Source organism: Solea senegalensis, linkage group LG1 (genome assembly GCF_019176455.1).
Source record: "Solea senegalensis isolate Sse05_10M linkage group LG1, IFAPA_SoseM_1, whole genome shotgun sequence".
Taxonomy (NCBI): Eukaryota; Metazoa; Chordata; class Actinopteri; order Pleuronectiformes; family Soleidae; genus Solea; species Solea senegalensis.
In genome coordinates, this window is record NC_058021.1 from 32,046,824 (window position 1) to 32,060,513 (window position 13,690).

Here is a 13,690-nt window from a genome sequence, read left to right on the forward strand (position 1 = left end):
AGTAAATTCAATAAATATGAATGTGAAATTGAATGTTTAGACGGAAACAACTGCACCTGAACTGGAAAACATGTATAAATATGTGTAAGGAAGGAACTTTATCCACGGCATAAAACATATTATGGATTATTGCTGTATATGGAGTCTGTTTCAGTGCACATGTATTCAATATGAAGCAGACCATGCACCCGTCTGTCCTCCTCCTCTTTCCCCTCAACATCACCACCATCATCATCCTCCCATGTCTGTTTACACAAACATCCCTCCAGGCTGCCATCAGCCTCGAGATAAGCAACAGAGGCACGCACACGCAACGACACACAAGCAACCACGTCACGTTAATGTGTGTGTGTGTGTGTGTGTGGGGGGGGGTTTGGGGAACGAGGAAAAAAAAGAAGAATAGCCTTATCTGAACACAAACATCGAAGAAACACAAGAGGCCAAGTCGTGCTCTTAGCACAGTCTGATCCTCCCGCCGCATTCTTCACTAATCATCCAATGATTCTCACAAAAACAAAAACAGCGACCAACAGTTTTTCAGCTGCTGACAGAGGTGTCTGCTCATCTCTGCTACACACACACACAAACACACAGAGACATACACACCTCTGCGGATAAAGCCGAGGGGTCGCTCACAGTGTTTGCGTGTCTCTGGGCAACACCCTTTCAAATTACTACGTGTCGCCTCTCTCACGCCGACTCACTTGGGAAAACATAATCACTGCACAACTCCAGGGCGGAAAAAAAAGAAAAAACTAAAGCAACACTGTGGCCAGGGAGCGGATGCTAAAAGAGCAGCCTGTGGGTTTTTTTGTGTTAACACTGTCGCAGGAAAACTGGGAAGAGCCGGGAATGTGGAGTTTGGGGATTTTTTCTCAGCAGAGAGGGAAGCAGGTGAATTTCCACACCCACGGCCCGATCCACAGAGAAGGTTCCAGAATAGAAGTGGGTTTATTGGGCAGAAACTAAATACACATATGTGTGTGTAAGTGTAAAATTGCTAATTTGCCAAACTGCCAAGAATGCAATCCAAACTTTATTTATAACGCACCCAAAAAATACGGTTCAAACAATATGGTTCAAATTTTGTAAAAAAAAAAAACAATTTCCCCTTTGGGATAAATAAAGTATTTCTATTCTATTCTATTCTAAAAAAAAAATGTGCCAAGGATACAGAAAGACAGAAGTGCAATTAGCAGCAAAAAGGTTATTTGGCATGAATGCTGAGTCGGCAGTCACGCCATTATTTGGAAATGCAGAGTCAGCATATCCAACTATTTTTTTCTCAGTTTTCTTACATAGTTGGTAATTATGGAATTATAATCTCACAATCCCTTTGAAAAAAGTATTTTAGAAAAGATTCAACAAAAAATTTAAATAACTGAAACTGGGCGGGGAGTTCTCCAAATGAGTGAAAACGTTTAAATAAAACCAGTTGTTTATTCCACAGTTTTGAGCACAGACAGTCAGAGGCCAAGAGAGTAAAAACTTACTTTTTTTTGGTTTGTTTCAGTTATTACAAAACCTTCATCAATCACTTTATCATCGTGTACATGGTAGTAAATCATAGTTATTACCATGCGTTGTCCAATTAAATAAGGCTTTTTAAAAAACAAATGTAGGGAAAATATGGCTTTTCTTTTTCTTGCTTTTTTTGAAAATCCAAGTTGGTTTTTCAGTCAAACCCAAACACATTAGAGTCTTTGTAAACAGTCACACAGGATGGAGCACAGCAGGTGCTTTATTTATCTGTATTCATGTGCTTTTGTGAACATAGCGGCAAAAAGGTGGAAGAAATTAATCTTTTTTTGTTTCCCTGTTTGTCCAGTTTTGGGTTTAACAGCAGAGTTTGTTCCCTGTAAGTTCACAGTCTAATGGTCGGCTGTTTGTTTTTGTTTAAACTGTGGTTACCGCGCTGTGACCATCCACAGGCCCAGCGCCACGTTAGCGGCCAGCAGAGCGCTGCCCGCCAGCAACAGGAAGAAGCCAATCAGCTCGCGCTTTTGGCGGTCCGTTACCACGGAGACCAGCGTGGCCTCCAACAGAGCGTTCAGCATCCACTGCCCGTCCAGGGCGAAGCACGGCACGGAGTTGACGACGGCTAACGCGCCAGAGAGGGACACCACGTATCTGAGAGAGAACACGGGCTAAGGACAAAAAAAAAACAAAAAAAAACACTCGGGCCTTTTTATTGGTTTAATCACCAACCAATAAAAACACAGGAAAGTCACATGGTTCATTTGAACAGTAGAGTTTACGCTACTTAGCGAGAAATTTGCTTTTTCATGTTTTATTGCAGTTATTTCCCAAGACAGGGGGATGCTGGGAACGCCGAGTCAGCATCTGTTGTTGGGAATGCTGTGTCAGCTTTTATTTATCCGTCGTCCTAATGTTTTATTTATCATCGTTACTATTATTTGGGAACACCGAGTCAGTGTATCCAACAACTCTTTTCTCAATTAATGCAGAGTCCCACTATTGCCGTTGTATTCCCGTTTACTTTATTAGCCGAGAATGCAGTGTCAGCTTTCTCAAATATTGTTCTTTCTTTTTTTTTTCTCTGTTGTATTTGTTGGGAATGCTGAGTCAGCGTATCCAAGTATTCTCGATTTTCATTAATAGTTGAAAATGCTGAGTCACAATTGCCAGCTGGTGCTCTTCTTTACTAACTGAGAATGCACAGTCAGCTTTCCCAGATATCTTTTTCTGTTGTTTTTATTAGTCGGGAAGGCGGAGTCAGGAGTCCCTCCTAATGTTTTCTTTATCATAAATACCATTATTTGGAAATGCCGAGTCAGCCTAGCCAGCTATTTATTTTTCCACGTTTCTTTAATAGCTGGGAATGCTGAGTCAGAATTGCCAACTGTTGTATTCCCGTTTTCTTTATTAGCAGAGAATACATGAGTCAGTATTCCAAACAAATAAAAAATTTGGGAACGCTATGTCATACTTTTCCAAACTATAATTTTCTTTTTTTCCTTTCTTACTTGGGAATGCCGAGTCAGCATTTTCCTGTTCACTTTAAATTCATTTGCGATTGATCTATCGAACATATACCTGTAATTTTTTCATAAGCTGCTGTAATTGTGCATCCATCACCTGATTGTGTCTGGAGACAAGTCCGTACAAACATGAAGGATACTTGCAGAAGGTCTCCAGGAAGACGGGCAGATCCAGGTGGAGGAAACCAAAGCGAGGGACAAAGTTGGTCAAACTCACTGAGGACAGGGACAAAAAAAACATTCTGTTAATTTATTCTTTTCCTCTCTAACCCCCTTAACCCATCTAAAAACATGGTGACATCATGACAAAAACCTGGCATTTAAAAGGGTTAAAATCTTGAATCTTGTCAACAATTAGGTCAGATGTAGGTGAAGAAAAAGTACAACAAAATAATATAGAATATCTTTTATAGCTAAAGAACATTTTTTGCGCTTACAACAGTCCCTGAGTGTTAAATATCACACTGTATTGTCCTTTATCAGCAGCAGGAGAGACAAACAAGACGTCTCTCACTCACTACAACAACCAGCTCCATGGCAGAAACTGTAAACAGCAATTACATGAACCTGACAGACGAAAAGCCTCATGACTCAACGGGGAGGAGGAAAAAGAAAATAAAAGACAGTCATGAAAATGCTTTGTACAACCAACAGAATGAGGATTATGGTTGAGAAAGACGTACCAGCGTATTGAAGGTGCGGCGGGTAACCCACAAACAGCATGTGCGTGTTGGGAGGGTGCGTGACGCGGATGAAGCGCGTCTGGTTTTCCAGAGACGGCGTGACGCAGATGGCGGCGCCGCGGGAGTGCGCGCCGCAGTCGTCGTCCGTGCGACACAAACGCGTCCCCGTCACCATCTTACGCACCGGCACGCAGGCGTACTGCAGCGACAGCATTCAAACATTAAAAACAAAAATTAAAAACAAAAATTAGAAATCAAATGAATCTTAACCCACAATAGTTCCTTTTTTAAGTGGAAACAGACGGTAACAGTGACAAAGCGTGACCATATCAACAACTTTTGGTGTTCTTCTTTTGCGTTTACTCATCCTTGGCGACACAGACTTTGGCGCCACCTACTGCTCGTCTTCCTGAACTGACCCCAACCCCAAAATCTGCTAAAAGAGCAGTTGACGGAATATGTAATATGCATTTTCCTACATAGAATTTTGACTACGATTTTAGATAAATATTAATGGAAACATAGACACATAGCGTGAGTATTTTCAGCTGCTGAGTGAGTGAGATTATAATTATTTTTCTCCGATGTTGTCCATTTTTGAAGGGGGTTAACGTGCATAAAAACACTTAAATTCGGCATAGCGCCCCCAAAGGTCGGGTGATGATCAGACAAAAGTTGTTGAATCAGGACATAAAGGAAAAAAATTGCATTAAGTGCTAAATTTAGGACTTATGCCATCATGTCTACGTCACACATAGTTGATCTAATTTTAACCAAACTTGGTACACCTGTTGCTCTCATGATTACAAACAAATTTCGAATGTACTTCCATTAGCTCCGCCTACCCATAAGTCAGCCATTTTGGAAAAACAACTTCTAGCTAGGAAAATTGTAGCATTTTGACACATTTGAGCAAACTTGAGGAAGCAGGTTTGAGGCAGCCACGTCAATCTGGGGGGGCATTACGCTCTGTAGCGCCCCCTCATGGACGAGACAAAAATGTCAATGAATGAAGCTGGTGGTTGAGTGAGGGAGATGTGGAAGTTGTTTTAGTATTTCCTTTAGGTGTTAAAGGAAACTGTCATGACTTCTTAATCACCTCAATGTGTTTAGCACATGGTTTTGGAAGCTTTTTTACTACATCTTACATATATAGTATTATGATTTCACATTTTAACACTGTGGTGCTCCAGACTGACTCTAGTAATAACTTCTTTTTGTCATTAGGAAACTTAAGATAACATATGATGACAAATTCCCCTGCCTGGGTGTCTGTGTGTCTCTGACCTCCTTCTCTACGCTGCTCTTGCTCTGTGGGTTCATGAAGGAGAAGCAGAGATCTGTCAGGCTGTTGTTGCTGCAGCAGTCCATGGTTCCATCCAGACGCCTGTAAGCTACAAAGAGACGGGAAAAAAACCAAAATGGATGACAGACGGAAAGACAGAAGCAGGTTGATTAGATTTGTGTTAAGTTCAAAGTCCCTGGACATTAGTGATGCTTTTATTTTCCACCCCACTAAATCTATTCACAGTGACTGGATGAGAACAAACTGTGTCATAATAATCCAAAAAAACAGGAGATAAAGTAAATTACAAGATTAAGACTTTTACACAGCACTATTTGGAGACAAAAAAGTAAAATTACAACAGAGAGTAAATTTTTTGGTACTTTCTTGTCATTTATATGAACTATTGTACATACACAATCATATCTATTACTTGTATCTGTGAAAAACTTCTGAAAGCAGGGAATATTTCAGAGCCTGTGCTTGAATGACACCTTCAAATAGTAATAAATAACTATTAATCAGCTCAGTTCCTGAATAAAATCAGCTAATTGGCACCGACTTGCATCAAAAATTTATTTATTATCACAATTACATGAAGTAATAAAGATTTAATTTTTTTCGCAATTGCTACAATCCACAGTGCACCGCTGGAATAAATTACAGACCACAGAGAAGCAACAGGAGTGCTGAACATTCTGCCCACCATAATGAGTTTTTAATTAAACTGCCTCTTTTCATTTATAAACCAATTACGATCAAAGAGTGAATATGTTTGTGATTATTTCACAAGCTTATAGCAAGATGAAGAATTACAGCTGTTATGTATATATATTAAAAGTGCAGTCAGTGGACACTTACGTCTCCCATGAGCCCAGCTGGGCTGCAGGCTGGACGTGGGGACACAGTAGCCGGTCTGAGGTGTGCGAGACAGGTGGGACAGACAGCGGTTCCAGTCCTCCACTCCGGTGACGGAACAGTCCTCCAGCCCCGTCACAATGTCTCCGACCGACAGACCCCGAGGACCATCGGCCGCCGAGCCCTGCTCCCCAAACACAAACACACACACCCACACCCACACACAAACACACACACACACACCGAGAATTGTTTTTATAGAATAATGAGGACACATCATTGACATAAAGCATTTCCTACCCCCTTACCGTCACAACTGTGTCAAAAAGTGTCAAAATGTCCTCGCAAAGATAGGTTTGTATGTTTTTTTGGACCTCACAAGGATAGAAATACAAGTACTCACACAAAACACACACTCTGGGATGTTGATTTCAGTGATTTGGTACAATAACAACCAGTTATATACATGGAAGTTGTATACTACCAGTCCAATTATTCTAACCTGATTAATCTCTCCATGCCTATTCATCGTTATTATTATTGTGGCTTAAAATATATATATAAAAAAGGATAAAACTGCATTTTAAGTAAAACGGACTTTAATAAGTGACAAAAATAACAAAGATTCATGTAGATTAAGAGATACATGTGTCGCACCAACCTGCACGACCTCGATGACCAGAGCTCCACCTCCAGTGGAATACACAGGAAATAGAAACACGGGCAACAGGAAGAGGAACGCCAACGCCGCCACACACAGAACAAAGTTGTGCCAAACGCCTATAGAGAAGAAGCATATAGAAATAATAACTTTGAACCATTAGAGCCATAACTATAACAACAATTATCTCCTGGTTACTGATTCACTTATCTATTAAATTCCTTGATAAATCAACAACAAAAAAAAAAACAATAAAATGTCATAATAGGAAACAAAATACGTGAATGAGTATTAAGGCCACATTTAAAATGTTTTCTGAAAGAAAGTAAAAAAAAGTCAGAATTATGAGATTACGTTCTTTAATTAAATTAATTATCATCTGATTGTTGCAGCTGTTTTCAAACCCAAACACTGTTAAACTGAAGTCTCCTGACAGTGACACTGTCCTCCACATGTACAAACTGTAACATGTTGACTGTAACCACTCTGCACTAAATGTAATCGTCTGTATTGTCCTAATTACGCATGAACACAGGCATTTCCCCACCACCACCACACAGGGAAGCATCTCCCTGCCTCTGATTTTAGAAACTCAGTGAAATAAACACGATGACGGCAACGTCATGAAAAACACACGCGAGTCTGAGGTCGGGGGGAAATTAATAGCTTCAGATGGAGATATTTTGAGTAAAAAAATAAAATTCGTCCTGTTTTTATGTCTGAAGGGAAGCAAAAAATGAGGGATCTAATGTGAGGCTTTCTGCACATGCTCGTACACAGCACTGCTGATTCTCACTGAAGAGTAAACACAGCATTAAGAGTTGCCTCACACGTCTCCACTGAGAGAAATAATAAACATGTTCTGTGACAGAAACACCAGAGCAACGTCCCCCTGTGGACAGAGACACAGAGACATCAACACTTCACGCTGTTATGCGTCTCTTCTGTCCAACATACACACACACACACTGTACAGCGCTCTCTCTCACTCACACACATACACACACTCTCTGTACATCTCACTCACTCACTCACACACACACACTCTCTACACATCTCACTCACTACCACACACACACACACTCTCTGTACATCTCACTCACTCACTCACACTCACTCACTCACTCACTCACTCACTCACACACACACACACACACTCTCTGTACATCTCACTCACACACACACACTCTCTGTACATCTCACTCACACACACACACACACACACACACACACTCTCTGTACATCTCACTCACTCACTCACACACACACACACACTCTCTGTACATCTCACTCACTCTCACTCACTCACACACACACACTCTCTGTACATCTCACTCACCACTCACACACACACACTGTACATCTCACCACTCACTCACACACACACACACACTCTCTGTACATCTCACACACACACACACACACACACACACAACACACACACACACACAACACTCTCTGTACATCTCACACACACACACACACACACTCTCTGTACATCTCACTCACACACACACACACACTCTCTCTCTTTTCAAAGAATACCCTCCCGACACGTGGACTTAGATTTAAACTTTGGATTTCTGTCTTAGGGCCCAAATGTAGGAGAATGTATAAAAATCATCATATCAGCTTCTTATCTTTTTTTGTTCCGTTTCCATGTGGAAAAGGATTTAATCTCCCTTTTGACAGATTTCAAATCAAAAACTGCTCTATTTTTCCCCACAGATCACCTATGGTGGCCTGCTGTCAGCTCCATCAATCAGTCGATTAAAAATAATCATTTTCTTAATTGCTGAACGACACATTTGATGAAAGGGCTGCTGCTCAGAAAAAAAAAAAAAGACCTCGCACTGACCTGGGAATGAGTGTCTGTACTAATTGTGATGAACTAAAATAATCTGGATTATAAAAACGTCCCCGTTGTGGAGAAGTGATCGACGAGTGACTCACCGGCGCAGAAGATGCGGAGCTGCTGCGTGGGCGATATGAGGTTGAGGTGAGAGGTGAAGAGGTCCACGAAGGCACCGGGGTAAACCACGAACACAAACATGCCAAAGCCATTTACTCGCACTTGCTCCCTGCAAAACAAAAACAGGAGGAGGAGGGAGAAGAAGATGATGTTACCTATGTAACAAAGAAGCTGCGTACGTCACATTAAACACACGACTCACCACATGATAAAAGATGGCTGTTACAGAACGACGATGGCGGGAAAATGTCCTCATTTGCATATGAATAAGTGAGTTAAGGCTGCAATTAATGGTAATTATTATTCATAATAATTAATGGGTCAGGTTTTTTGTTTTTTATAATTGATAGTTTGGTCCATAAAATGTCAGAACATTTTGAAAAATGTTGATATTAATTCAGTTTTAATGATATTTTGGTGTACTGGAGCAAAAAGATGGTAAACTATCAAGACCCTAATCCCAAAATCCAACACCTAATATCATTTTGAAGAAAAAATTCAAGAATCATTTCCAAAGACAAGTCTAAAAATGTAATTTTATGCATGGTTTTTGTTTGGGGACCTAAAAAAAACCTCCTGTGACCCATATGTGGGTCCTGACCAGTGTTTGGGACTCACAGGACAATTATAAACATACCATTAATTACAGCGGTGTAGCATAACTTCACAATGTCACAGCTAACATGAACTTCAACGGTGGGGCATTTTCTGGAATAACCTGTTGAAAATGCTCAGAAAATGGCTCACCTCAGTGCTGCCACAGCGTGGCCCAGCTCATGTATGACTCCGCTGAGCAGCAGAGCGCTGAAGAAGTAGGCCAGCTGATTGGTGGGCAGATTAACTCCTGGGACCTAAAAATAAAAAAAAACAAAAACAACATTCATGTGATTTTTATGAATATTATGAACCTTTTAAAAGGAGAAATTTCGATTAAAATATGATCACAAAAGTGATTTTCTGCGTGGTCTGCTTTCTTCTCCCCCACCTCCTCTCTCTTGGCTGTGCTGATGTTTTCTGCTTCACCACACTGACAGCTATTTACCATAAATGACCCGTTAATAGCTGCACATGAATCACCTGCAAAAGCTCCTCTGGGAGCTGTGCTCATATTAATGCTCGTGGGCTATTTGGCTGCCCAATGAATAAAAATGAAGAACAGGAGAGAGAGGGGGGAAAAATGCAAAAACAAAAGAGCCCTCATCATAATACTGGGTGCGTTTTCCTGCGATTTGCCCCTGAATGTGCTGAACATTTAAATGGACTTTCAAGGACATGTAAGCGCTGAGTGGACACACAGTGATGCTGAAAGAATGAAAGACCGCTCATTTCACCAGTGAATGTACTGTATACGTACCACCACCTGCAGGGCCTGCTGGCTTGCGACACGAGGATTGTTGGTGGTCATCTGAGTGAGCGTCTGCTGCAGCGTCCTCACCAGTAGCACCACGGACCCCAGCATGGCCACGATGCCAAACACCAGTCCACTGGTGAACCTGAGATAACAGGACAACACAGGAGTTTATTTCTGTTGTGTGGGCTGTTGAATAAAAACAGTTGAGTGTATGTAGAGTGCTGGTAGCTGAAGGAAGACACGCTGTTTAAATCCATGAATATGGCATTTATACCAGTATATATTAACCTGGCATCTCGAAAACTGATGTGTTTTAATATGTTTTAATGTGTTTTCTTCCACATAAAAAATAAAAAGTGGACATTTTGGGAAAATTCCAGTTTCATATTTATGTGCATACTGTGGGAAAACAGAGTCATTCAGTCGTAATTTGTCGTTTTTTTAGGATTCTTATTGCCTGGCATGGCTCCATGCTTTCTATTACACTGCCATCTATAGGCTTGGCATGGTCATGACGGTGCTCAGGGGTGGATTTATGCAGGTTCATGTAGATCAGAGGTCTCAAACTTCTGGCCAATTCCATGCGGCCTGCGTTGATTTTTGCATCATAAATACATTAATATTGTGAACTAATGTGTCGTTCCATATTAGAACAAACACTTTTATTTTGAAAATATGAGTAATATAGTCAGGAAAATCATTATTGTGATATCATGATGGAATATCAAAATATAGTTTTAAGATGATATCTGAATTGTTATTGTTTTTTTGTGAAAATGTGGAATTTTTTTTTCCCACTTGAGCGTCCCCCGACTGACTCGACTAGATGCTCAGTGGCATTTTGTTCCTAATAAATACCTATCTAGTGCATATATATCACTGCGCTGAAATGTGAGCATTGCAGCTCTGTAGTAGGATGAGGGAAAGTTTATCAGGAGGTTGAAAAAGTCAGAATACTGCAGGTCTGGAATGATACCCACTCTGGCCATTCCTGTACTCCTGAAAAGCCCCAGCACATTATAATGATCAGATATATTCTGCCAAGTTCTAACCAACTCTGAGCACTGTCCACGTTACATATGGCAGAAGCTTTTCCTGCCAACATGGTAAAGTAAACAAACACAGCTCTAAAATGAATGGAGTGTCCTCACCACAGGTACAGAGCTCCGGGATTGATACGGGCGCAGTACGCGAACAGCCGGTTGAACACGGTGGTCTGCCACCTCACGTGGAACGGAGAGAGTGCGAGTCCGTGACTCGCCAGCCATGACTCGTAGCCGATCCGGTACGTCGCTGACGACTGCGGGACAGAAATAACAGTCAGAGGGGAAAGGTTCTGAGCATCCATCAGTGTTTTTACTGAATGACCAGTTTATTAGGCACACCTGTAAAATCTAATCTCATCTAACTTAATAAGTTTATTTCATATAACCTGTGATGTTCAGTTATTTTTGACATGTTTATAAAGATGTGAATTATTTATGTGTATATAAATGATGAAAGCTAGCGCAAATACATTTGATAATATTGCCAATTAAAAAAATAATAATAATAATTTTGTCACAACCTTCATACAACTTTTAGAGAACGTTCTCTTTTGGGTTCCCACAGCGTTAATTTTCTACAACCTTCATACAACCTTTAGAGAACGTTCTCCAAAGGTTCCCAGAATGTTCAATAACGTAACTTTTCTACCACCTTCATACCTTTAGAGAACGTTCTTTAAAAGGTTTCCACAATGTTACCCTAACGTTAATTTTCTACAGCCTTCATACAACCTTTAGAGAACGTACTCTAAAGGTTCCCAGAACGTTCCCGTAACCATTTTTGTAGAACAAATAATAAATAAAACATAGTTAATCAAAGTTGTAAAAAAAGAGATCCATTTCTATCAGCGAAATAGCCCTGAAAGTGTCATTGTAATTCATGAAAAAATTACAAATATAGAAGTCAACTGCCGTTTTTACGTGTAGTTAATGCAACTACAATCTACATTAAAAATAGTCCTGTATTGTTGTTAAAAGAACAATAAAAGCAGAGATTATACTCACCTTGAGCAGTGTGTCAGCCAGGTACACAGCGCACCAGGCTGCCATCACAAACACCAGCAGAGGCACGGGGATCATGGTGCAGCGGAGCGGGTCTGACTCAGCCGAACACCGACGCCGCCGTCTCCATCACTCCCTCTGCCCGCTATTTGTCACACACAGAGCCGCCGACACTCGAACATTATCGCCGCGGTTTTACTCTGAGCGAGGAGAAAGAAACGTACACGGTTCCCACAGGTGTTCGTAATGAAGAGGAGTATCCGGAATATACAACAACAAAAAAGAAAGGACTCTTCCGGTTTGTTTTCTTCTTCTTCTCTCGTTCTCGGTGATACGGCAGACGAGACGATTTAAATGCATCATGCTGCCCCCTAGTGAATTCGATGTGAAAGTAAATTTCACTGGCGGTTCCAGCGGTGGTTCCCTCACTGTCTCTGTCCCTGTCTTTTAGGTCCAAACCACAGCGCAAATATGTGTTTCACTTGAGGAGCTTCAACTTTCCATTCCCTTTAACCCTTAGAACTATAAGAATGTATAAAGTTAGTATAAAGTTTATTGTTGATTGTTATTGATTGAACAGATCAAATTTAGATTAATGTTTGTGACTCCTTTGCTACATTAAAATGATGCCGTAAAACTTTGTTCATTCTGTATAAAAACCTTTTAAACATTAAGACTTTACTTTTATTTCTGTTTTTCTCACCATTTTGCTGTTATTATATAATATGTGTGTTCTTGTGTACATTATGCATGCATGTGTGTGTTTGACCTTTTCACGTTGTATGTTTAACCTTGAAAAAAATGCAAAATAAATAAAACACTGATCATTATTATTATTATTATTATTATTATTATTATTATAGAATATATTATATTTTATGCTATATGTTTATTTAGTTTTAAGTTAAGTTAATTTTAGATGATATTCACATTTAAATTCAGACAATCTTGCTGATCACAGAGGTGCAATTTATTTGCATCTTAAATGTCAATAAACTACACTAAATAAATTGTGTTCTATATCATTATACACTTTATATTTAATCTTAAATAATAACATAACATTAAAATAGAGAGTCTGCAGATTTGCAGCAACAAAAACAAAAATACTGAGAGTGTGTCCAGATATTGTGTTTCATTTGAGTCTGACCAAAATGCCAAAGGTCAGGAGGGTAAAAGGACCCCGATAAATGTGAGTGGCCTGACTCAACAGTCAGAATCATAAATCAGAATTTGAAACATCAACACAAATGGTGTGAGATTAAAATCTGTAAACACATTTGTTATATTAAACATTATGGGAAAAGCCATAATTGCATCATGATGGATATAATTTTAATTTCTAATCACTAAACAGGTCATTTTGAGATTGAGAGTGTAGGATTTAGTGACATCTAGTGGTGGAAATACACATTGCGACCACATGAGTACAACAACTCTCATCTTCAAACTCATTTCTGTAAGAACACAAATGCAACGATTGTATGTCTAGTTTTCCGAACATTTTATTTCATTAGGCTTATGTTTGAATGTTAATGATGTTAATTTCTGCTGATTTCTGCTGATTGACCCTGCTAAATGCAGAAATATGTTCTACGTCAATCCTACAGTTCACAGTTGTGTTTAAAATATAGTTATATAAAATGTAAATGAATTAAAATGTGTTTTAATTAGACAGGAAATCATACAAAAAAGATTTTTTCTTTGGTTCTCTGGAGGACACAGTCTTGTATCAAAAATATACAAAATTAAAATATAAAAACATTTAACCTAATGTAAATGATGGGTCTTAGAGTTAGGACACAACATCATCTGCATAGAATAGAGTAG

General features: G+C 39.8%; 1 protein-coding gene across 1 annotated transcript; it reads right to left on the minus strand.

The window, feature by feature from the left end:
* Positions 1 to 1,420: 1,420 nt before the first annotated feature.
* mbtps2 (membrane-bound transcription factor peptidase, site 2) lies at positions 1,421 to 12,168 on the minus strand. The gene is made up of 11 exons (XM_044042675.1): positions 11,864 to 12,168; positions 10,964 to 11,112; positions 9,816 to 9,954; positions 9,209 to 9,312; positions 8,443 to 8,570; positions 6,490 to 6,608; positions 5,832 to 6,012; positions 4,973 to 5,079; positions 3,686 to 3,884; positions 3,143 to 3,218; positions 1,421 to 2,130 (listed from the first exon to the last, which is right to left on the minus strand). Exons 1-11 carry the CDS (start codon positions 11,936 to 11,938, stop codon positions 1,908 to 1,910), a joined length of 1,500 nt encoding a protein of 499 aa, XP_043898610.1. The 5' UTR covers positions 11,939 to 12,168; the 3' UTR covers positions 1,421 to 1,907.
* Between the last annotated feature and the right edge of the window lie 1,522 nt (positions 12,169 to 13,690).